This window comes from Mesocricetus auratus, unplaced genomic scaffold, assembly GCF_017639785.1.
Source record: "Mesocricetus auratus isolate SY011 unplaced genomic scaffold, BCM_Maur_2.0 Super-Scaffold_100043, whole genome shotgun sequence".
Taxonomy (NCBI): Eukaryota; Metazoa; Chordata; class Mammalia; order Rodentia; family Cricetidae; genus Mesocricetus; species Mesocricetus auratus.
This window is the reverse complement of record NW_024429220.1, coordinates 8,247,839-8,272,738: the sequence shown is the minus strand read 5'-3', so window position 1 is coordinate 8,272,738 and position 24,900 is coordinate 8,247,839. Positions and strand designations below refer to the sequence as shown.

Here is a 24,900-nt window from a genome sequence, read left to right as displayed (position 1 = left end):
AACCAGAGGCCTATCTTACAGGTAATTCTAGATCCTGTCAATTTGACAAGTAAAACTAATCATGACATATGTGAACATATACACAGAAATACAACAAACACAAGTCTAAGAGAAATACAAAGATTTGAAATAGCATTTTTATTTGAGATGAGCTCTTACCTAACCCATGTTGATCTAGGATCCCTTACATAGCCCTAAATGATCTTAAGCTTCTGGTCCTCCTGTCTCCATCACCTCAGTGCTGGGAAAGTGATTCTTTTTTCACTATTGTTCACTATGTAATAGGATGCAACAAAAAAAGGGTCATAATATCTGAACATGATCAAAACAAAATACAAGCATGGAAATATTGACAGGAAACCCATTCAGTGAGTACGCGCTCTTAACTATAATAAAAGGCTTTAACTGTGAAAGAAGCTCTCACTCCAGCGCAGTTAACAACTAAAAGGGCAGTCTCTGTCTTCGGAGTCCTAAAGGTGCTCAGAATTTTTTGTATAGGGCGGAGCGTCCTCCGGAACCCGCGGGCGTGTGAGGCGAGCGCCGCCCAAGGGCGTGGTCTGCGCAGCGGTGCCCTGCGCAGCACGTGTGCGAGGCCAGCGGCTGATGGGGCGTCTGGTACGAGTGAGTTTCCTCGCGGTGTAGGCTCTGCTGGTCGGCGCTGGCCTCCGAGTGGTCCCCGCCCTCCTGCGTCCCAAGCCTAGCGCTTTCTTCGCCGCTCGGCCCGCGCCGCAGGCTCCGGGTAAGTGCGCGGCCCCAGGCCTTCGGAGAGGCGCGGCCGCAGACGGCGGCTGGAGCCCGCGCCGCCACGGGTTTCTCGGCCTCCTGCTCCACATTCCCCGCTCTCCGGTGTCTGCCCCATGCTCCCCGATCCAAGGTCCCAGTCCCTTATTTACCTATTCGTGCTCCGGACCCCAGGTCTTCGTCCTGGTTCTTAGGCGGCGCTGTGTCCGGGTCCCTTCTTGGGCCGCTGCGCTGTGGCCCGGAACCTTTTCCTTCTACTTCCTTGCTTGGAGGAGCCTCAGACGCTCCCCAAACTCATCTCGCTCTTCGAAAAACAAACCAACCTTTCCCCCAGCCCTGCTCAGCTTGCACCGGTCTGTGCCTGGTGCTGGTACTGGCCGCAAAGGTTTTACGTGCTGAGCAGGCCTCGGGGAAGCATCTGGCAGTCTGGGTTTTTTCTCCAGTCTGTTGGATGACTGTGCAGGCTACTTTCCCTTTGGTCCTTACCACCAGCTCTAAACTGAAAGGGCTTTAAAAAGCACTTGGTTATTGCTGTTAATTAGCTCCTGTCAAGAAGGTAGGGTTCAGAGAATTCAAGGCCTAAAAAAAAATCACTAAAAATATAGGTGTTGTTTTGATTTGTTCTCACTCTAAAACACCATCACCAACAACAAATCTGTGGCCGTCTGTAAATTGGTATGCCCAGTGGCCAGGGCAATATTTTTGTTATTGAAGGAGCTGTCAAAAATCACTATAGTGAGAAAGAGGGAAATCATGTCCAATAATTAACAAATAGCCAACAGACAGAATTTGTTAATTTAACAAGTTCATTTAACACATCCTTTTGAGACAGGACTTAACTATGTAGACCAGGCTGGCCTGAACTGGAGATCTCTTGCCTCAGCCCTCTGAGTGCTGGTCTTACAGGAGAGGGGCATCCCCTCTCTGAACATGCCTCTCTCCTTTTGTGGGGGAAGGTGACACAGTCTGTTATGTAACTTGGCTGTCCTGGAACTCATAGGCTTGGGCCACCACTAGATAGTAATGAAACCTGAGATATTGCATCCTGGAAAGAAATAACATCAGCTGGTCTGTTAAGCTGATTTCTTTTCTTCCTTCCTTCTTTTTTTTTCAAGACAGTGTTTCTCTTTGTAACAGCCCTAGCTGTCCCGGAACTCGGTCTGTAGACCAGGCTGGCTTCAAACTTACAGAGATTCACCTGCCTCTGCCTCCCAGCGAGTGCTGGGATTAAAGACGTGTCACCACCTCCCAGCTTGTTAAGCATTTCTAGCTGGGTTCTTCACAGGTTCTCTTTCACCCCTTGGGGCTCTCACCTATTTTCCAGGTCTACTTCCTTCAGGTCTTTAAAACACCCAAACAACCCCTCTCTGCTCATGGCTTCTCTGCTTCTAAATGGCTTGCATGTCCTCATACAGAGTTTGTTCAGTTGTGTTCTGCTTCTGCCCACATCCCCCACAAATTGATTTTGTTTTTGAATATACCCACAAGTAGAATGTCATCTGTTTCATGGCAAGAAGACTTCCATGTATACATACATACATACACACAGACACACACACTAAATGTTAGAGTAAATGATTCTTTCTGAATAGGATGTGGGGTGTGCTCTGCCTTTAAAGGAAGTGTTTCTAAGTCTTGCCTGCTGCTGCAGGCCTAGACAGGAGGATCACCAGTTCAGAAGCAGCCTGGGCTGCATTGTCAGGGCGTTCTGAGCAGTTTAAAGTAGGACAGAGGGCAGTGTAGTTCATTGGTGGCCACTTGCTCATCACACACAGCACTTCATGAGACCCTGTCTCAAAAAGTGAGAGTGTCTAAAGGAGCAAACCATGCTTAAGCATCAACAATAACTCAGGGATCAAAAAGTGAGTAGGAAGTGTCTTAGGGACTGGGCATGGTGGCACATGCCTTGAATCCTAGCACTTTGGGGGCAGAAGCAAGTGGCCAGCTTGGTCCACATAATGAATTCTAGGACATCTGGGGCTATGTGGTGAGACTTTGTCTCAAAGTAATAAACAAGATCGGATCTAAGTTTTCTGTCATAGCCCCTCCCCCTGGGGACATAATAAATGTCAATGAACAAAGTTAAATGGGGGGAGATATTATATGCTTGTCCAAGGAATCATATTTTAGTTTTTCATCAACTTGGAAGAGGATAGTAGCCCAATTACTGAATTGCAAGACCTAGGATCTTGCTCCAAGTTGTGAAGGAGATCTGGTGTTCCCTCTGTATCTGGGACGTCTGCCCATGACTATAAAGATCTTGGGCCAGGCTGCATGTGTGGCCTTTGCTGGCTGTGCTTGCCCCTCTGCTAAGTGTTGTGGCCTACGAACAGGTATCACAATCTCCTCCCGACCAGTCCTGTGATAGCAACTAGGAGCCCTGTCAGTCATTGCTCAACTGGTTATGTCTATGCCATGGAGAAAGATCTGCCAGTTCTTTTGGGGGGGGGGGTGTTGTTTGGTTTTTTGTTTGTTTGTTTGTTGTTTTTTGGGTTTTTTTTTTTCCGAGATAGAGTTTCTCTGTATTGCTTTGGAGCCTGTCCTAGAACTCTCTGTAGACCAGACTGGCCTTGAACTCATAGAGATCCACCTGCCTCTGCCTCCCGAGTGCTGGGACTAAAGGCATGCCACCTCTTGACTTCGACTTCATCCCCTGAATTTGCATTCTGTTTGGTTTGGGTTTTATTTTAATTTTTAATTTTTCTATATATGAGAGTTTGACCTGCATATACATATGTACACCACGTGCATGTCTAGTTTCTGCAAAGGTCAGAAAGCATCGGATCCCGTGAAATAAATTTGGGCTAGTGTGAGCTACCATGTGGGTGGGTATTAGGAACCAAACCCAGATCCTCTGCAAGAGCAACAAACTACCGAACCATCTTTCGAGCCCTTCTCTAAATTACATTCTTTTTTTTTTTTTTTTTTTTTTTGGTTTTGTCCTGGAACTTGCTCTATAGAACAGGCTGGCCTCGAACTCATAAAGATCCGCCTGCCTCTGCCTCCCGAGTGCTGGGATTAAAGGCATGCGCCACCACTGCCCGGCTCTAAATTATATTCTTAAGATAAAACCCTAAAAATCATATTTCTGCCAAAACAATACAGAGAAACCCTGTTTCGTAAAAACAAAAAACAAAAAAAATCATATTTCTGGCTTGAAACTACATATGATTTTTAAATGTTTTTGTTTATTTGTTGAGGTAGGGACCTTCTGTAGAGCCCTGATTGTCCTAAAACTCACAGAAAGTCACTTCATCTGTCTCCCAGATGCTAGGATTTAAAGCATGTGCCACTGTATCTGGCTATCCGTGAGATTATTGGTGCAAGGTGTTGTACTAGTTTTCTCTTTTTATACTTTTGAGTGTATGCCAGTATCAGAATTACTTATTTTCCCGTCAGAAAGTTCTTTATGGGAGATTGTTAACTTCTACTCTTTTCTCCTCTCTGAAAGGTTCTCTTAAATGTTTTCTTGGAGCCTTAAAAATGGAAATGACAAGCATGTCCCTGAAACGTGGGTGCCTTGCAGTGGAAGATAATGACCGTGTGGCCCCGCAGGAGGAGACAAAGAAACGGAAGGTTGCAGATTGCTGTCTGACCAACAGTCGGGATGGGTTAGGAGATGACAGTCTACACGGCAGTGAGGAGGAGCCTGGGCCTCCAGGAGCTGAAAGTGCCGAGAAAGATGAGAAGAATTCCTGCGCTCAGGTTCAAGATGAGGAGGAGGAAGAAGACAGCCTATCGGAGACAGGGGAAGAGGAGGAGCCCGAGAGCTTTGCAGACATGATGAAGCATGGGCTCACAGAACTTGACGTAGGCATCACCAAGTTTGTGAGCCCTCATGAGGGCTTCTCGGGGATCTTAAAAGAAAGGTGTGTTTACTTGTGCTTTAGGTGTGATGGTTGATACTTTTCTTCCAGCAATGCAGTCTCCTCTTCAGACTCCAGGGTTAGGCGTCCTAACCAAGCACAACTACGAAGTCCCAGCCCCGTCCCAGCCTTCCTTCCATTTTCCTTTTTTCTTTGCTCCGTCTTCCCTAAAATATTTTCTGTCTTCCCCATCTTCTTGTCTTTAAAAACTCTTTTTTTGTTTTTGTTTTTGTTGGTTTTGAGGCAGAAATTGTCTTGAACTCTCAATCCTCGGTCTCTGGAGTGTTAGAATTTGGAGCGTGCCCTCACAGCCAGCTTTCCACTTAGTTTTCTAAACCCGAGGGTTGTTTGCATTTCTGATGGAAAAGCTGTGGAGTGGGAGAGCTGCCTAAGCAAGTGGTCTTGGAGTGTGAACGTGTTTGCTACCTGTGGCCTTGAACCCATGGCCTCATGCATACTAGGCAAACACTGTCTATATTGCACCCATTCTATTTCTTGTTTTCTTCCTGTTTTTCCTCTGTTTCTTTTGTCTTTTCTCTCGTTCTTTCTTTCTTTTTCTTTCTTTTTTTTTTTTTTTTGGTTTTTGGTTTTTTTAAAGATTCATTTATTATGCATATAGTATTCTGCCTGCATCTATGTCTGCAGGTCAGAAGAGGGCACCAGATCTCCTTATAGATGGTTGTGAGCCACCATGTGGTTGCTGGGAATTGAACTCAGGACCTTTGGAAGAGCAGTCAGTGCTCTTAACCTCTGAGCCATCTCTCCAGCCCTCTCTTGTTCTTTCTTGACAGAATCTTGCTACTTAACCAGTTTGGCCTTTAATTCACAATTCGGCTCATGATGAACTCTTACTTCTTATCAAGGACAGACCTTTTCCAGAACACAATTTCCCACTATTGCAGATTGTTAGTATGTGAGGGTAGTGTTTGTTTTGTTAAATGCTTTTAGACATTTTTCAAGATATTCTTTTGTTTTGTTTTCTTGCTGAATTCATCTTATACTTAATCTTAAACTGTTTCATCTGAATCAGTAGGAAGAAGTTGTTTAGAGCCAGAAAGATTTAGATATGACTCTGTTCAGCTACTTAATAGTTAGCTGAGTCTCCTGAGCATTAGTACCCACATCCACAAGATGGATACCAGTGTGGAAAGTGCTTTTTTTGTGGCAGTTTATGACAAGCTTACTAAGTTGTGATTGAAGTTTTTAATTAACTTGTTGTTATTTAGCTTTAATTAACTATGTTTATGACCTGATTTAATATAGACCTTAGGGTGTCTGTCTGTGTGTGTGTGTGTGTGTGTGTCTGTGTGTGTGTGTGTGTGTGTGTGTGTGTGTGTGTGTGTGTGTGTGTGTGTGTAAGCCAGAGGCTAACCTCAGGTGCCCTCCCTAGTCATTCCCCACATGATTATTTTTAAACATTAATTTGATGTGTGTGGAGAGAGTATTTACCTTCAGCACGTGGGTGCAGTGCCCAAGGAGGCTAGAAAAGGACATCAGGTCATTGGAACTGAAGTTACAAGCGGTTGTGGGCTGCCATGAGTAAACTCTGTCCTCAAATTAGTGGAAAGTAAAATGTTCACTTCTTGAAAACTTTGTTTTTCTTTTCATCAGGTACTCTGATTTTGTTGTTCACGAAATTGGAAAAGATGGACAGATCAGCCATTTGGATGACTTATCTGTTCCAGTGGACGAGGAGGTAGAAATCTCTCTAGAAAAATCCATCTTTTGTATATAGTAGCTCTTCCTAGAGATCCAAGAAAGGTAGTTTTGCTGTCTCTGTGTAACTTCCTTGCTTTCTGTGGTTAAAGGAACCTTCAGAAGATGCACTCACTGTTCTGACAGCTGAGGACAGACAGCAGTTGGAGGAGCTCCAGCTTTTCAGAAATAAAGAAACCAGTGTTGCCATTGAGGTAAGTGGAGCAAGTGAGGGCTTGGGTTAGTGTGCTTCCTGCTGGGTGTGTCCATTGACACAGAGGAATGTCTGCCTCCTCCACCGTGGTCAGGTGCCTGGCCCTGGCAGGAAGCTCTGCCGCTATAGCTTCTTAGTCTCTGATGGGTTGGAGAGGGAGTCTCGGGAGAAGGAAGGGAGGAAACCTGTTGCTCAGCCTGAGAAATAGAGAGCTTAGATAATAGGTAGAATCGCAAAGGCCATACTTTCTTGTGGACATTTTATTTTCCTAGGTTAGTACATCTAGTGAAATTGTTGTGTTAATCAGACATGGTACTGGGGAGAAAACCAAGGCTTTATATAACTAATCATGTACTGTACTACTGAGTCTCACTTCACTCTGTTTTGTTTTGAGACAAGATCTCATGTGGTCCAGGCTGGCTTGGAACTGAACCCTGGATAGGAACTTCAGGCCTTCCTGCCTCTCTCACCTCCTAAACTCTGGGATTATAGATATGAGCTACCATACTAGGCGTATAAGGGGCTAGAGATCAACCTCAGGACATTGTGCATTCTAGGCTAGCATTTTGCCACTGAGCTACACTCCCAGCCCCTTTGCCACACTATGATAAACTAATACATTTTAGATTGTCTAAAATGTCTCCTCTCATCACTCAGTGACTTAGTTAGGGTATCTCTATTGCTGTGAGGAGACACTATGACCATGGCAACTCTTTATAAAAGAAAACATTAAACTGGGGACTGGCTTACGGTTTAGAGGTTTAGTCCATTGTCATGGTGGGAAGCATGGGGGCATAGAGGAAGACATGGTGCTGGAGAAGTAGCTGAGGATTCTATATCTGGTTTCGTAGACAGCAGGAAGACAGTGACACTGGACCTGCCTTGAGCATCTAAAACCTCAAAGTCAACCCCCAGTGACACACTTCCACCAACAAGGCCACACGGGCTAATAGTACCACTCCCTGTGAGTGTATGGGGGTCATTTTCTTTCTTTCATTCGTTTGTTTTGTTTTTCAAGACAGGATTTCTCTGTAGCATTGGAGCCTGTCTTGGCACTCAATCTGTAGACCAGGCTGACCTCAAACTCATGGAGATCCAACTGCCCCTGCCTCCTAAGTGCTGGGATGAAAGACATGTGCTACCACGGCCCGGCAGGGGCCATTTTAATTGAAACCTCCACATTTAGTTTACTCTAACTCCTCACAGCACATTATCTTTCTCCAACACATCCCTACGTTCATTCCCTGTTTTCACTTTACAAAGATATAAAATGCTGAACATCTAAGGTTCTCGAATTACTGAATTTACCTGCTGACAAAATCCTTGATAATACCAAGTAGAAAAGTCATAGAAATAGGCTGTCTGTGACTCACTCTTGATGCAGCTTATTTGGTTTGACTTTGTGAGTTTTAAAGTAGGCTGTCATTTTATAGCCTTAGATAGCCTGGAACTCAAGTCCTCAGCCTCCCAGTTTCTGGGACTTTGGCATTCAACACCATGTCCAGCCTTTGTTATTTTGTGGTGCTGGGGATTAAACCTGAGGATTTTAAAATGCTTAACTGATGTCAGCTGGGCTTTATCCAAAGCCCCAAGAATAGGGTTTATATTTTTGGTTTTTTGTTTTTTCAAATTAATTTATTTTTGGTGAATTTTGCTGGTTTATTTAAGACAAGTTCTCGCATAGCCTATCCTGGCCTCAAACTCTTATGTGGCCAAGGATGACCTCAAACTCTTGATCTTCCTGCCTCTGTCTCCAAAGCTGAGGTTACAGGTTTATTCTACCATGCCTGATAATTGCATCTTTTTCTTTTATGTGGGTGTGGGAGCACAGGCAGATAGGTGCATGCCTGAGGACAGCCTTGAGTGTCTTTCTCAGCAGCCATCCACCTGAATTTTTGAGACAGAGTCTCTCAGTTGGCCTAGAATTCTACCTGGCAGGTCAGCTCGAGGAAGCTGCCTCTCTCTGCCTCCCCAGTGCTGGGATTGCAGGTGTGGATCACCATGCCCAGCGCCTCTGTATGGACTCTGGAAGTCCAGTAAGGACTTGTGATTGCTTGGCAATCCCTGTGCTAAGTTATCTCCGCAGACCCTCAGGTTACACTCCTGCCTAGTTTTGCCCCAGTGAGAAGTTACAGAAGAAAGACCTTTATGTATTTGCTCTTGGTCTCCCACAGTTTTAGTCTTGGTATTCATTTTGAAATAGTCTCATACATTGAGTTCTCCATCCTTTTCCCCCCTCCTCTTCTTTTTTGTTTTTTTCAGACAAGGTTTCTCTGTGTAGCCTTGGCTGTCCTGCAATTCACTCTGTACTGGCCTCGAACTCACCGAGATCTGCCTCCTGGGCACTGGGATTAAAAATGTGTACTACCTCCTGGCTCTATTCTTCTTTTAATGTTTTTCACTGTTGAAAGGGCACCGGGCTTTACAGAATTCTCTAGAAACAGCTACTTTAGTTCCATTACACATGCATCAACCTGTGTGGTCCACACATTCCTGGACCCACCTCTTTAACATAGAGTAGGTTATTTTAAAAAAGGAGCTCTTGGGTAATGTGCTTGGGGTCATGTGACCACATAATTTATAGATGTGTCCCACTTCTCAAAATAGTCTTAACCTAGTCACACCGGCACAAGCCTTGAATCCTAGCACTCAGGTGATGGAGGCAGGAGGATCAGAAGTTCTAAGAAAAGCTAGGACTAAGTTAAGACCCTGTCTGAAAAAACTGGTGTGTGTGTGTGTGTGTGTGTATGTGTGTGTGTGTGTGTGTGTGTGTGTGTGTGTGTGTGTGTGTGTGTGTGTGTGTGTTTTGAGGCAAGGTCTGACTGTGTAGCCTTGACTGGCCTGGACTCTCTATGTAGACCATAGTGGCCTTGAACTCAAAAGAGATCTAACTGCCATTGCCTCCTGACTGCTAGGATTAAAGACATACACCATCACATTTGTCAAAAAAAAAATCTTATAAATTAAATTTGGAAATGTCTTTTTAAATTGTCATCAGTAGTAAGTAGTTTCAAAGCTCAGACTACCAGTTGGCATTTTCAGCTGCTCTGGATCCTGCTCCTGTCCCCTCCTCCCTCCCCCTTCCTCACACTGTCATGGCCAACGGTGACCACTAGAGTCAGGCCACAGGCAGTAGTGGGAAGAAGGTTACCTGTGTTTCTAAGTGTGGATTTAGGAGTTGACTAGAAGAACAGTTAAGGCTGGAGAGAGGGCCTGAGTCCCAGCACCCACGTGGTGGCTCACAGCTGTCTGACACTCCAGTTCCAGGAGACCCAGTGCCCTCTTCTATAGGCACACGTGTGGTGCAAATACATACCTGCAGGCAAAACGCACACATGGAATAAAAATAAATACATTTTTAAAAAGAAAAAGGAATTGTCTTTACGGCAATTAAAGATAGAGTATAAGTTTTCCTGCATGTGTAATATGTTGTGTTTTACACCCATGAACTTTTCCCACTTGTAACAAAACGAACTCTTACCCTGGAAGCTGTGTTGTCTGACAGTTTTAACTTCCTTTTTTCTTTTTATTTTACTTATGTTTATGTGTGTTTTACCTGCATTACATATGCCTGTGTACCACATACGTGCCTGGTGCATAAGGAGGCCAGAAGCAAGTGTCAGATCTCCTGGAAGCGGAGTTACAGGCAGTTGTGAGCTGCCATGGCAGTGCTGGGAATCAGACCCAGGTCTTCTGGGAGGGCATCCAGATCTGTTCCCTGCTGAGCTATCTCTACAGCCCCCCAGTTTTAACTTCCAAAACGCATACATTACAGGCAAGTTACCTTATCTAGTAGATACAGAGGAAATACTTTTTTGTTTTAGTGTAGTGGTGTTGGTTTGGTTTTAAATATTTATTTATTATATGTATGTGAGTGTCTTCTCTGCCTGTATGCTTATGCACCACCTGCATGCATGGTGCCCAAGGAGGTCAAAAAGAGCGTGTCAGATTCCCCTGGACCAGGAGCTAGTGATGGTTGTGTGCTGCCATTGGTTGCTGGGAACCGACCCAGGTCCTCTGCAAGAGCAGCAAGTGCTCTTAAACCCTTAGTCATCTCAGTAGCTTGAGTTTTGTTGCTTTGGTAACTGTTGACTCTGTATCCTGGAACATGATGTGTGTAGCCTAGCTAGCCTTAAACTCGAGATTACCTGGGTGTTGGGATTATAGACAGATATGAGCTACCCTGCCTGCCATGCTAGAACTTGTTGAATTTTCAGTATAAATATATGTTTATATGTGCAAACTGTTATCCAACTTAGTGCTTTCAGCAACTGCAGATCTTGACTCTGAAGAAATCATTCACTCATGGCTGTAATTAATTGCCTTTTTATATCATTTTGTGCTTTGCTAAGGTATAGATTGTGGTCTCAGTGTTGATGTTTTCAGCTTTTAGGTTACAACAACTAAATCAGGCTGTGAAATTAAGTTAGTAGGTCTCATACTTAGCACTTTTAATTTTTCTTGCTGTCAGAGGTAAGGGACCCTGATAGTCAAGTGACCCAGTTAACCTATTCTTTTGTAATTTTTAGAAACTTTCATCATGTGTACACATGTGGAGGTCAGAGGGAAATGTGTATAGCTAGTGCCTCTTCCCCAGTAAGCCATCTTGCTAACCCCACTATCAGCATTTTTAAGAGAATTAATTAGAAATAGAAAATGCCTGTGTACTAAATATAGCATCAGTGCATTTTCTAAATTCTTTTCGTCTTTAAAATGTAGCATAATCAGCCTTTTGTGCTATTGAATAGAGGTAAAATCTTAGTGTAAGAAATGTCAAAAGCTGACAAAAAGTTTTTTGATAAGTTTAAATTTTCTTTATGTTGATTTTCTTTGTTGTTAGTTTTCCTCCATAAAATAAAGTTCAATAGTGTGCAGTTGTGGGCTGAGTTGGCAGAGGGATTACCTTTCCGATACCCCCAAGGCTTGTCTGTCAGCTTCTTGCTCTGGGATTCCCCGGTGCTGTTTGTCTAAAAGAGATACCAAAAGCAACTTCTGTGGGTGATCACAAAGCTGGAGTGCTCCCTTTCAAATACATTATGTAACTTCAAACATTTTCCGTGACTTCTCTGAACCTCACTCTCATCTCCGTATATGGCACAATAGTGGCTTAACAGGGAGCCTATGAAGATTAAAGAAAAAGATAAGTCTGAGATGCATGGGCAGTGTGTGGACATGGACATGTTCTATCAACAAGCCCTTGAGATGGTCCATATTAGACTCCTTGCAAATGTTTTCTGGAATAATAACCAAGCATTCTTGTTGACTTTTGATTGGTTGATGAAATGAGCCATGTCTTCACGGATTCACTATGTTATTCTCCAGTTCAGTACTTGTTAGCGTAATAGCTATCTTCTGTTTGTACTAGGTCATTGAGGACACCAAAGAAAAACGAACAATCATCCATCAAGCTATTAAATCTCTTTTCCCGGGATTAGAGACAAAAACAGAGGATAGAGAAGGCAGGAAACACATTGTAGCCTACCATGCAGCTGGCAAAAAGGCTTTGGCAAGTAAGTAAAACATTGCCCCAGTTTCCCCTCCCAGGCAAGCAGGAGGGACATCCCACTCCCCCCTCCTGCTCCCTTGCCTGGCCTGTCCACATCCATGGGCTGCCTTGCCATCGAGAGGGTCATGTCACTCCTTCAGGGGGCCAATAGTCATTTCAAATGTAGAGCAGTCCTGCTGTCTGTCTGTCTGGTGGGCAGTCAGCTTTGTATGTGAGTGAAATTTTACAAAAATTAAAGTAGAGTTTCTATTCAGTGAAAAAGAAAGTGGAGGGATCATTGCTCACTGTGTGTGTGTTTTTTTTGTTTGTTTGTTTGTTTGTTTGTTAGTTTTGGTTTTGGGGTTTTTTTGGGGGTGTTTTTCCAGACTGGGTTTCTCTGTATTGTTTTGGAGGCTGTCCAGAAACTAGCACTGTAGACCAGGTTGGTCTCGAACTCACAGAGATCCTCCTGCCTCTGCCTCCCGAGTGCTGGAATTAAAGGCCTGTGCCACCACCGCCCGGCCGCTGTGTGTTCTTAAAGGAAGAAGAAACCTTTCGGATGAACTAGCCTACCCTCACAGGGGTCTGTTTCCTGTTCTGCTTCCCAAACATAGGTATCTTCACTCACATACATAAAACATGGGGTTTTAAGAAGCTGACCCTTCTTCTGAGTCCATCTTTTGTTGTTTATTGTTCAGTCAAGGTGAACATATTGTCAGTCACTTTGATGTTTATGTTCTCATGTGTTCTATACAGCCATGAGAATTTCTATTTGCCTATAGTCCTAAGAAAAATTAGATATTTCTTGTTTTTCCCACTAAATGAAGTTTTCATGAAAATTATGACAGAAGACATCTGTTTCTTCATTCTCTGTACCAGTATCTGGTGCTCCATGTTACAGTCAGTTATTTCAGAGTAACTGTGTCACAGCAAACCCTCAGAATGATATCATAAGAGACTTGAACCCATTAGGGCTCTGTCAGCATCCTGTAAGTGAATTTAAGAGATAATGTAGTAAGTAGCTGGGCGGTGGTGGCGCCCAGCTTTAAGGGAGGCAGAGGCAGGAGGATCTCTGTGAGATCAAGCCCAGCCTGATCTAAAGCGCAAGTTGAAAAAGAAATATTGGATACAGAGAGGCAGAGAGAGAGAGCACGAACAAAGTGTATGAATGAAGATTCCATGTTTGTAATGATGGTTGCAGGTTGACCACCTGAATAAAATCAAACAGAAATGAGAAGCTTTGAGTAGTTGGAGGAAAATGCCTGTAATGGGAAGCTGAGGCAGAAGGATCTACCTGTTGTTGTGTGATTCTATAATGTGTAGGTCACCAAGGTTGCAAAGGAGTCAGTGACAAGGGAAGTGATTTCAGTGACTGTGTTGTTGTATTTTCAGTATTCTAGATGAGGGACAAAAGGCGACCTTATCAAGTATAGTCGTGGGCGTATTGGATCTTAATTCTCGCATGAATGCAGTTGGGGAGGCTGCAGTTGATCAGCATTTGGTCAACAACCTGCAGAAAGGAAAAGCAAGGTCTCATTCTGCTGGTGTGGTCATGAAGATGTAGGTTGTAAAAGACACAAACTGGTTTTGACTGGTTGCCTCTTGAAAATGACCTTCGTTTCTTAGGCAGTGCTCTACTTTGTGCAAAGAGGAAGTAGCCTTTAGTTTGTCCCATCCTCCCCTAAGTACAGTGCTACATCTCGTTCTGTGTTTTCTATGCTTAAGTCATAGCCACCCTTTTTTGAGACAGGGTCTTACTATTTAGCCCTGGCTGGTGTTGAACTCACTATAAAAATCTGTCTGATCTCAAACTTGAGGATCTACTTGTTCCAGGTGTTGGGATTGCAGACCTGTGACTCCACTCCCAGCTCACGCTCGCTCACGCTCTCTGTCTCTCTCTCCCTCTCTCTGTCTGTCTCTCTCCCTCTGTGTGTGTGTGTTTAATTAAGATCTTATAAATTAGTTATGTTACACAAAGCACCCCCTCCCTGTTTCTCTTTGAACACAGAATATTTTACCTTTCAAAAAAAGCAGATAGGACTGGTATTGACCCAGAGACCTGAACCTCTTGGGCTTGAGGGTTAGGGTATTTAGTTGAAGTTGAGCTAAATCTGTCTTGTGAGTTCTCTTCTCTTCCCTCTCCTCACAAAGACTGTTCTTTAGCGGAAACAGTCACTTGGGAGGCTGTATTCAGCCTTTTCTTACCCAGTTCTCCTGCCCCAAAGCTGAGAGTGACCTAAAGGAAAAGTAACCAAGGAATCAGAGAAGACAACTGTCTGGAGACTGGTTTATGGCTCTGAAGATGGAGCCCAGTGCCAGTGACAGTGTATTCTCCTGGGCTCTCTTAACATTTGGACATAGCCGCCTTTACAGCTTTGCAGCTGACGTTTTTAAGTTCATCCACTGCCAAACCCTGGTATAAGTTGTTATTTTTGGGTTATATATTATTAAGCAAATTTGTAGCATCCCTTGTTTGTTTATTTTGGGGTGTCATATAGCTCAGGCTGGTCTCAAGTTCACTATGTAGTATCCTGAACTCCTGATCCTTTTGGCCCCATTTCAGCCTCTCAAATACTGGGTTTATAGTTGCCCAGCACCACATCCTCTTTTGGTTTTTTTTGTTTGTTTTTCTAGACAAGATTTCTTTGGGGAGCCCTGGCTGTCCTGGAACTCAGAGATCCACCTGCTTCTGCCTCACGAGTGCTGGGATTAAAGGTGTGCAACACCACCATCTAACCAAGATTTACAGGATTCTATTACTTTCCCCAGATAGAGTTGTACATTGTGAAACATACCATATTAACTTCTGAATCATAGTACCCAGAACCAGAAATAACCAGATCTCAGGCATTTTCTGATAACCCAGTCTAAAAAAGACACATTGCTTTATCCCAAGCTGGCAAATTTTATATAAGTATTATAACATATAATCAGATATTTTCAGATTATATGCATCTTAACTGCATTCAATAGCTTGCTTTTAACCACAGGCTTAAGAGAAAAATTCTGGAGCTAGTCATGGTAGCATACTTGCATCATCTCAGCACTCAAGAAGCAAAGGAACCATGAATTCATGTCTAACCAGAGCTACATAGCCCAAAAGAGCTACTGCCTCCAGGAAGGAAAAGCCTATTTTATGAAATATACAAGTTGTTTGTATTTTCTAAAGGAAGTGGTTCCCATGCAGGATCTCTGGACCTAGAGCTCTCCGTACCAAGGAGAGAAAGACACTGACACAAAGAATCTCCCCAGAACAGACTCCACAAAAGGAAAGAGTCCCAGAGACCACAGAGCACCAGATTTGATGAGATAGGGCCTTGAAAATATGCCCATCACTTAGCAACACAAGAAATCTAATGTCTGTTTCTTTTTTGTTTGTTTGTTTTTGTTTTTCGAGACAGGGTTTCTCTGTGTAGCTTTGGAGCCTGTGCTGGAACTCGCTCTGTAGACAAGGCTGGCCTCAAACTTACAGAGATCCGCCTGTCTCTGCCTCCCAACGAGTGCTGGGATTAAAGGCGTGTACCACCAATGCCCGACTAATGTCTGTTTCTTTAAGTAGTTTGGTATTAGAATGATGACTGGAAATGAGTTTACGTAATAGTTTGAAACAGAAGGCAGTGTATACAGAGTGCTTTTTAAATTAGGCAGTAAAACAAAGAGAAAGGGAAAATATAGTAAGGAGTAGACGTGTGCTCGACTTTCAAGATAGTAGAGCCGTGGATGTGTTTATCTATGAAACGAAAGGGCCAGATGAAGGGGAAGGTGGGAATTTAGGGACAGCCGTAAAGACAGGGGATGGAACAGGGTATTAGGAAAGCTAAAAGGTTGGTATGTGGTATATGCATTGATGAAGGTGACCTTGAGTAAGCAGGAAGACTGCTCTGCATGCGACCCTTCATGCCATCTTCCTTGGGCTACCTACATGTTCCTTTCTTATTCTCAGGGATCTTGGTAACTGGTTTCCTTCTGGGTGGGTCTAGACTTTGCTGTCAGACCCTCTGAAGGTAGAACCAACTTTCAGGAAATAGGAAGTGCATTGCCAGCCTTACAATTCTTTGCAAATGTGTTATAAATTGGAATGCCTCAAAAATGTGAGAAAGTCATCATCCTAACTTCACTCAACTTGAAGGTTAAGTGTACATTACTTAGTGTTCTCAGAGGCTGCAGTTTTTGTAGAGTTTTTGCTTATTCAGATTATTTCCATTGTAAATGTTTTACTCTTGTATATAGAGTAAATGAAGGTTTACAGCCAGTGGTGGTGGCACACGCCTTTAATCCCAGCATTTGTCAGGAGGCAGAGGCAGACAGATTTCTGAGTTCGAAGCCAGCCTGGTCTACAGACTGAGGTCCAAGATAGGCTCCAAACCTACAGAGAAACCCTGTCTTGAAAAACCAAAAAAAGAAGAAGAAGAAGAAAATGAATGTTTACATTTGTTATTTGCAGAGGTCATCGAACTCATGTTCTGTGCTTGGGTTAATAATAGGAAGTACATGCTTATGACCCAAACTCACTGGTTTGTCGTGGTTTTTGTTAAGGGAAGATAACATTTAGGTTTTCGGTCTTGTGGCTGTATTTATTTCTTACCTTTGTGTTTACATGTGACTGTACTAAGGCCGGAAGCAAAAAAGTATAGCCACAGTTCATCTTGTGTCACACTTGATTATTTTAGTTTTTTATTGTAGACACTTTCAAGTCTATGCCCAGAGAGAGAAGATAGCACTGGGTATCCATCAACCATCTTCAAGATAACCAACATTCTGTTATTTCTGTAATCCATTATACTCCCCAACCCCCACATACTTTTTTTCATTTTGGGAGCATTTTAAAATAAATTACTATGACATGTCATTTTACTCATAAATTCTTCAGTATCAATTTGCCAAATGAGGACTAAAATCCTAAATCATTATCACATCCAGTAAGATAAAAATGACTTCCTGACATCTACTACCCAGCACATGTTCAGTTTTCCCTGAATTTTTCAGAACTCTTAAACTCATACTGCTTGTTCAACTGACTATAAAGGACAGAGCATTGCATTCATTGGACATGTCTCATAAATCATCTCTTAAATCTTTTAATCTGTTAGTTGGTGACTATAGAAAAGTTCTCTAATCATTCAAGCGTTTGGTTTTTTGTATTTTTTTTTCTTGGAGGGGTGCATTATTGTTTTTTCAAGACCGGGTTTCTGTGTAGCTCTGGCTGTCCTGGAACTTGTTCTGTAGACCAGGCTGGCCTCAAACTCACAGAGATCCGCCTGCCTCCCAAGTGTTGGGATTAAACGTGTGTGCCACCACCTTCCAGCTGATTTGAAAGATTTTTATATTCTAATGCAGGAAACTTATAAAACACACAAAAAATGGCATGAAGGAAAACAGTTTCATTCTCATCACAATAGTCAAACACAGTGTTTTGAACATGTCTTAACATATTTACAAAAAAAGCCATCTGTTGAAGAGAGAATTTGCTATATCATGGATATAGATGCAGTTTGTACGTGCCCATTGGAAAGATAGTGAGTCAGGAAGGCAGTGCCTACAGGGGAGTTTCCTGTTTGTTTACTGTTTGCCTCCACAACATTCCATTGTTAATGTCTGAATGGCTGTTGACTCACCACATAACTACCAAGTGCCGTAGAAGTCTTCAGAATACCCTTACCATGCGATCATTTGCATGTTCACCTCTAAAGCACTTTAACAGTATTCTAAATTAAACATTGCTCTCTTGTGCTCTCTCGGCTGTGCATTTGGACAGAGGTCAGAGCTGCAGCAGGTAAGAGCAATTGGTATTTCGTGTAGATGAAATACCAATGGTGTCATAAGTACAGAGAACTTTGCTTAAGTGATAATGAGCTGGAGCAGAAAAGAAAAAAAAAGAGACATTTCCCTTTACAACCTAAGGAAATTGTAAGAACTTCACACCAAGAACTAAGGAGATACTTGTGATATTTTTCTATACGTGACAGCAAAGACTAACATATTCTTCAAGAAGGAAGGCAAAGATCTAGACATACATATATACTATAATGGTTTTCTAAGATGGGTTACTGCTTCTCCATATTGCTTGATGGTTCTTTACATGGTAGATGAAATCACTAACCTGTTATCAAGAAGTTCTTTTGCTTGACAAAGCTAGATGGTCAGTTCCAGGGAGAAATCTCTGAAGAGTCCTTAGTTTGAGTGAAAAGACTTTTTTTAAGGATAATTTTCAAAACTCAAGGAGTCTTTCTAGTTCATTGTGCAAAATACTTTTTTATATTTTTGGGGGGAAGGGGGGCGTTTTGAGACTGTGTTTCTGTGTAGCTTCAGAACCTGTCCTGGAACTCACTCTGTAGACCAGGCTGGCCTCGAACTGCCTTCCAAGTGCTGGGATCAAAGGTGTGCACCACAACTGTCCAGCCCTCATAATTTTTCCTTTGGGGAGTTTTTAATGTCAATGAAACTAGATATGCTCCTTGAAAAACAGCCCAGCTCTGTGTCATTCAAGACTCATGAATATTTGCAATATCTGCAGATTATAGCTATAGCTTTTCTTTTCAGAGTCCCGATCTCTTTACTCTGAGCAGTTTAAATCTAAATCTTGTATTATCTAAAATGTGTTTCTAGATTATATTTTAATGAAATATTCAATTAAAAGAATAGTTTTGACAATCGTGGTATCTGGGGCTGGTGGTTAAGAGCAGTGGCTGCTCTTCCAGAGGACCTGAGTTCAATTGTTGGCAACCACATGGTGGCTCACAGCCATCTGTAATGAGATCTGCTGCCCTCTTCTGACCTGCAGATGTACATGCAAGCAGAATACTATGCATACTTTAAAAAAAATCAGAGTATCCAAGGCCATAGACTGTTTATCTGTCTCCAAAGAGTTGGGCAGTCATGGTTCAGTGCCTCAGAAGGTAGCATTTAACATGGCTTATGTTTTCACACACACCAACTCTGTAAGAATCAGGCTTTGAATGCCAGCTACTCTCTCGTGTAGATGCCTATAGACCATTGTGGATATTAACTAAAGTTTTATGATAGAAACAGCTTTTGGAAAATTTGCAAAGTCACTGAAGTAAGCCCTTACACACCCTGTCTCCATCTGTGCTCTTTGTGTGGCTACCTAGCTGTGAAGGGGGAATGACAGGGTCTGTTGTAACAGTCCTTTCCTCTCGGATGCAGGCATAGGGAGGGCCCTGGGTCCTGATGGGTGCTGACCCAGGAATCCTCAAGGCACCATGGGTTCCATATATCTGCTGTGGGAAAATGACTGCTTAGTCCTGATCATTTTCCACACATTTTCACTTTACTTTAGATAGTGTCTAAGTGTCCAGTTACAGAAAGTTTACTATGTATGGTTCATATAGCTATGTATGGTTGCTGCTAGGCTGCATAAAAATGATCTCCACAGAGTTTCATTTCATATATGACATTTAAATTTTTTTTATTTTTAAGATCCAAGAAAACATTCTTGGCCAAAATCTCGGGGAAGCTACTGCCACTTTGTTCTATACAAGGAAAATAAAGACACCATGGATGCCATCAATGTATTGTCCAAATATTTACGGTTAGTGTCTTGTTCTTACACAGTATCAGTAAAATGGGAATGCGTTCTCTCTTTCTGAGATCAGAAGACGCTAACTGTGTTTCCTAATGGGAATGTCCGTGGGAAGTAGATCAATAAACTTTTTAATCCCCATGCTAGTAATTCAAAATGAAAGTTCTGAAAGTAAATAATTCGCATATAGTGAAGAGTTCCCAGTACAGCCAGGAAAAAACGAGGGTTGGTGAAGTGCGATGCAATTTTGTGTTTGTGTTCTAGTAGATATGAAGAGATGGCTCAGTAGTTAGGGCCACTAGCTATTCTTCTATCGCATCCATAGTTCCCAGCATCCACATCATGACCCATAACCATCTACCACGCTAGTTGCAAGGGATCCAGCACCCTTCCTGGTCTCTAGGGGCACCACGCATACTTGTGGTACGCATAAAAAAATGCACGCAGGCAAACACTCATACACACACACACACACAAAGTTCTTGAAAAGAAATATTTTTGGATACTACAGCAAATGTGTATTCTATGGAAATTTAACTCAGTTTAAACATGGCTATACAATGTATATGATTTCCAGGAAAGCCAAACAAAATGCCACTAAGTGGCTTAAGTAGCAAAAGTTAGTAATGATGCTGTCCCAGTTCTGTTGCCTGGAAGTTCCAAGATCAGAATATGTAGTTGATTTTCTTTTGTTTTATTTTGTCTTTTTCTTTCTTTTTGTTTGTTTTTCAGACAGGGTCTCTATCCCTGTCTGTCCTAGAACTCCCTATGTAGAGTCCCCCTGAGAAGCCACATTCTAACCTGATCATCTCTTTAAAGACCTTTTTTCCAAATGTTATATTATGAGATTCTGGGAGTCAAGGCTTCTCCCTAGGAGTCTGAGGAGAAACAGGTCAGCCCTGAATACCATACCTAATTAAATAGCATTTCACTTTATTTTACTAGCTTCCTGAAAAGAATTATCTGTGGTTTCTCTTCAGGAGACTAGATGGCCTTCCTAAGGATGTATACAGGTGGAAATGGTTCCTCTGGGATGTACAGTTGGGATTTCTGGGAGTATGCAAACTTCTTATATGGAACTTTATATATCTTCTTATCAGAACTGTCTAGCCAGCCAGGTGGTGGCATTACACACCTTTAGTACCAGCACTTGGGAGATAGAAGCAAGTGGATCTCTGTAAGTTCAAGGCCAGCCTGGTCTACAGAGTTAGTTCCAGGACAGTCAGGGCTGTTATACAGAGAAATCCTGTCTTGAAAATGCAAATAAATAAATAAAGAGCTGTCCCAGATCCTTATTTTAGCATTTGGCTTTTTTTTTTAAATGAAGAGTTATTATATTTAAGATAAAAATCACATTGCTATGACTTCTTGAAAACTGAAGATATAAAATATTCAGAGTGCTACATTATATCTCTAAAATATTTTTCCCCTTTATTGTCACAGTTTCATGTAACTTAACAAATTATTTCTGACTATGGAAGTCTGCAACTTTTGTTTTTTGTTACTGGTTAGCCAAGTCTGGAAGCCAGGTGATCCCACCAAGACTCCAAATCAAACCCTGCTAAGAAGGCAGCATTTAAATTTTCCTCAATAATCTCAAGTAAAATTTCTCCTTATTATGTGGTATATTTTGAAACAAGTTGTCTGAAATGTGCTTTGATTGATGTGTGTGACTTCAGAATGCTTTGTTTCTGTCTCACCAGAGTAAAACCAAACATATTCTCCTATATGGGAACCAAAGACAAAAGGGCCATCACGGTCCAGGAGATTGCTGTCCTCAAGTAAGTAGAGCGCCTCCCCAGATGCAAAGGTCCTAGCACTTCCTTCAGGCCCCCCCCCTCCCCCCGACTTGCTTTAGGAAATTTACTGCTTTCAACTTTCTGTGGTATCTTTTAAAAATCTTTTTGCCAGGCGGTGGTGGTGCACACCTTTAATCCCAGCACTCGGGAGACAGAGGCAGGCAGATCTCTGTGAGTTCGAGACCAGCCTGGTCTACAAGAGCTAGTTCAGGACAGCCTCCAAAGCCACAGAGAAACCCTGTCTCGAAAAATCTTTTTGACATTTTTATTCTATTTGTTACTTTATTTATGTGAACATACCGTGGCCATTTGCAGAGGTCAGAGAACAACTGGAGGCAGTGAGTTCTCCTAAACTGTGGGTCCCTTAGACTGGACCCAGATTGGCAGCAGGTGCCTCTATCTGCTGAGTCACCTTGCCAGCCAGCTTCAGCTTCTTTGTTCATTTTCACCCTGAATCCCAGTTTCCTGATCTAATCAAACATGTATTTTCTGAGTAATTTTAAAAAGATGTTTGTGACACAGTCAAAAGAAGAAATGCACCGGGCTGGAGAGATGACTGGAGAGACTGGGTTCAGTTCCCAGCACCCACATGGCAGCACACAGACATGACATCCTCACATATACATACATACAAGCAAAACACCAGTGCACATTAAAAAATAACACAGAACACGTGCACCTTTCTTGTTTACTGAGCATCAACATATGTTCTTTAATATTCACTTACAAAACTGTTAGTGACACCCGCGTAGATGGAGAAGAAGCTATAGAACAGGCAGGCAGATAAGTAGAGCCTTGCTAAAGTGAGATGAGAGCTGAACTGGGGGTATGCCTTAGTCTCGACTGCACACCTGCCACTTGCTGAAGGGCCATCAGGGAATGTTTGCACAGATAACAGGGTGGGATGCTGTGGTTTAACTTAGACGAGGGCATCTCATCTCTGCACTATGTGCTTCTTCAACTGGGAAAGTCTCTGTTATGGGAACTGTTCCTGTTCATTATAAGATATTCAGCAGCCTCCCTGATCTCCTTTCCCTACAGCAAGCACATAATTAGTCCCTACTGCTCATACAGTTGTGAAAATTAAAACCATCTCCAGATTTGTCAAATATACCCTCAAGGGAGCAGTGTGATAGAGAACCAATTGTCTCAATTCTAGAAGGGTGAGATGTTTCGTGGGGCCTGGAAGGACTTTTGTTGTTATTTCCAAATCAATAAAATAGCTTATGGAGATATTAGAGGGACTTATGAAACACAGCACATTTATTACCTGTTAAGCAGTTTTGTGGGCATGTGGCAAGAAATAAAACTTTCTGTGTACTCAATTCAGCAGCACATATTGGGGGGCGTTTTTTTTTTTGGTTAGTAGATACTAACAAAGAGAATTAGGCTAAGCAAAAGTCCTGAGACTCAGAAAGACAAGTACTATACACACACACACACACACACACACACACACACACACACACACACACCTGCACACGCGTGCACATGCATGCATGCAAGCGCACACACATGTATACCCATATGCACGCTCGGACAGGTGCGCGCGCACACACACACATATGCGCGCGCGTGCACGTATGTATGAGGACTCTCTGTTTTAACTGTATTGGTGTGTGGTGTAGGGGGTGTTATGGGAAGGAAGTAAAAGGAGAGTGTAAAGGAAGTGACGAAAGGTGGGGGCAGTCTTCGGAAGGTTTGGAATCTGCAAGAACTGGGCAGGAGGGACTGCGGAAGGGATGGATGAAGACAGCACATATGTGTATGAAAGGGACATAAGGAGACTCGTCACTTTGTGGCTGCCTCAGGGAAGGATCTAGATCCTGAAGGCTTGTGTTGAGGACTGAGTTACTACTGACTGTATTCAGGTCCTTCTCTTCCTTGACCCGAGGTGTGGTACGTTGTCATAGGGCACCTCTCCATCGTTTACTGGGTGTGTGTGAAGATGCTGCTTGTTTGGAACTGGGGTGGGGTGCTAATTTGAGGATGAAAAACAATTTAAGAACAGGCACTTCCTCAGCCAGCAGGTGTCAGGCTGATCAGGGTACTGCTCCGCCCTGGGGGCCTTGTTTTGGGGGGGGCCTTGTTTTCAGGTTCCTGTTGACTTTGAGGAGCCACAGAAGGCTGTCTACATGCTGGCCTTTTGAAAGCGCCTTGCTCTTATCTCTTGGGTACAAGCTACACCCTGCGTTTGCTTAATGGATCCATGTGGTAGGCAGATTGACCTTTCCTGTGAGAACTCGAGGACAGGATAAACCCATTCTGCCACACAGGGATTTTAATTATTTCTGGGTTGTTCAGTAGTGGAATAGGCAGCATTTCTGTCCAACTTCTTGCAACTGTGAACTCCTGGGTAATTTTAAGAGGATAGCAAACTGTCTTACCAGAATGACTTGCATGTTTGCCTGCCTGCTTCTTCCTGCTCATGTGTGAGCTTGGGCCAGCATTTTCCTGGCTTTGTTTTAAAGGCTTCTGTGTAGCAGGTTGGCTTGTTGGCCCTTATTGCTTAAAAACAAGATTATTACATACAAATTTATAACCAGAAGTACTTGATCTTCAGCCCCTGACTTTTGCTGGACAAATGTGTAAGTGGCTGTCCATTGCATTCAAGGAAGAGAATATTATCCGATATAAAAAAAGAGTGAAATACCAGCTTATCTTATGGCATAATTAGCCTCAAAAGTATTGCACTGTTGGGTATGTGGCACAGGCCAGTGATCCTAACACTTTATACAGTGAAGCAGAATAGCAAGTTTGAATTCAGCCTGGGCCACACAGGGAGTCCCTGAAATTTAAGTGACAACCAAGCTGACAGCTTGGTTCTTTTTTGCTCCTGTCTGTTGCCTATTTTTATTTGTTTGTTTGTTTGTTATTGCTCTTGTCTCTGAAATGTCACTTTCTCTAGCGGTGTCTACTGATTAAAGAGCTCCATCTGCTGGCCCTCACTGCTTTCCCTGACCCCATGCTTTATTTGGATTCTTGGTGATACAGTTCCTAAACTAACTCACACCTATGACTTTCAGCATTCTCCCTCTACATCTCAATTCAAGGGCCTGGTGCCCTTTTTCTGGGCCTGCTGTGACTTAGCAGCTAGAACACACCTACTACCCTGCTTAAGGTTGCGCTGGTTTCTATGAGGTCTTACAAATTCACAGGTAATAGGGGAACTGGGTGTACAGGTTTTACCCATTTCCTGATTTTGGTTGCTATCTTTCTCCCTTTTCTACTAATTAATAGAGCAGCACTTTTTTTTTTTAACTTAGTAAGGCTGAAGGTGTGAGGCCCTGGTGTTTATTATCCAGCACTGACTGATCAGATCAGCTTGGTCAGTCTGCTTCCTTACATATCAGATGAGGAAATAAACAGGATCCAATAACAAAGGGGTTGGTTGTCTTCAGAGATTATTGGGTTATTTTTGCTTAAGAATTCAGGAGAACTAGAAATACCTTAAGGGTAGAGTGCTTGCCTGGTGTGTATAAAGCCATAAGCTCAATTCCCAGCACTGCAATAAAAGGAATTCCAGGAGCTCAGATGTTGTTTAGGTTGATTTCTTTTTA

At 42.8% G+C, this 24,900-nt stretch overlaps 1 protein-coding gene across 3 annotated transcripts in view; it reads left to right on the top strand.

Moving 5' to 3' along the window:
- The first annotated feature begins 601 nt into the window (after positions 1–601).
- Positions 602–24,900, top strand: part of Pus7 (pseudouridine synthase 7) — a 45,093-nt gene continuing 20,794 nt past the window's right edge. For 2 of the 3 annotated variants that reach the window (XM_005080856.4, XM_040735175.1), the window contains exons 1-8: positions 602–739; positions 4,193–4,610; positions 6,219–6,303; positions 6,416–6,517; positions 11,882–12,026; positions 17,757–17,774; positions 19,439–19,550; positions 21,245–21,322. In XM_005080856.4, the coding sequence (XP_005080913.1) occupies positions 4,225–4,610; positions 6,219–6,303; positions 6,416–6,517; positions 11,882–12,026; positions 17,757–17,774; positions 19,439–19,550; positions 21,245–21,322 (926 nt within the window). In that variant the 5' untranslated portion in view covers positions 602–739; positions 4,193–4,224. The remainder of the gene's footprint in view (positions 740–4,192; positions 4,611–6,218; positions 6,304–6,415; positions 6,518–11,881; positions 12,027–17,756; positions 17,775–19,438; positions 19,551–21,244; positions 21,323–24,900) is intronic. The other variant, XM_013121092.3, reaches the window with a different exon arrangement.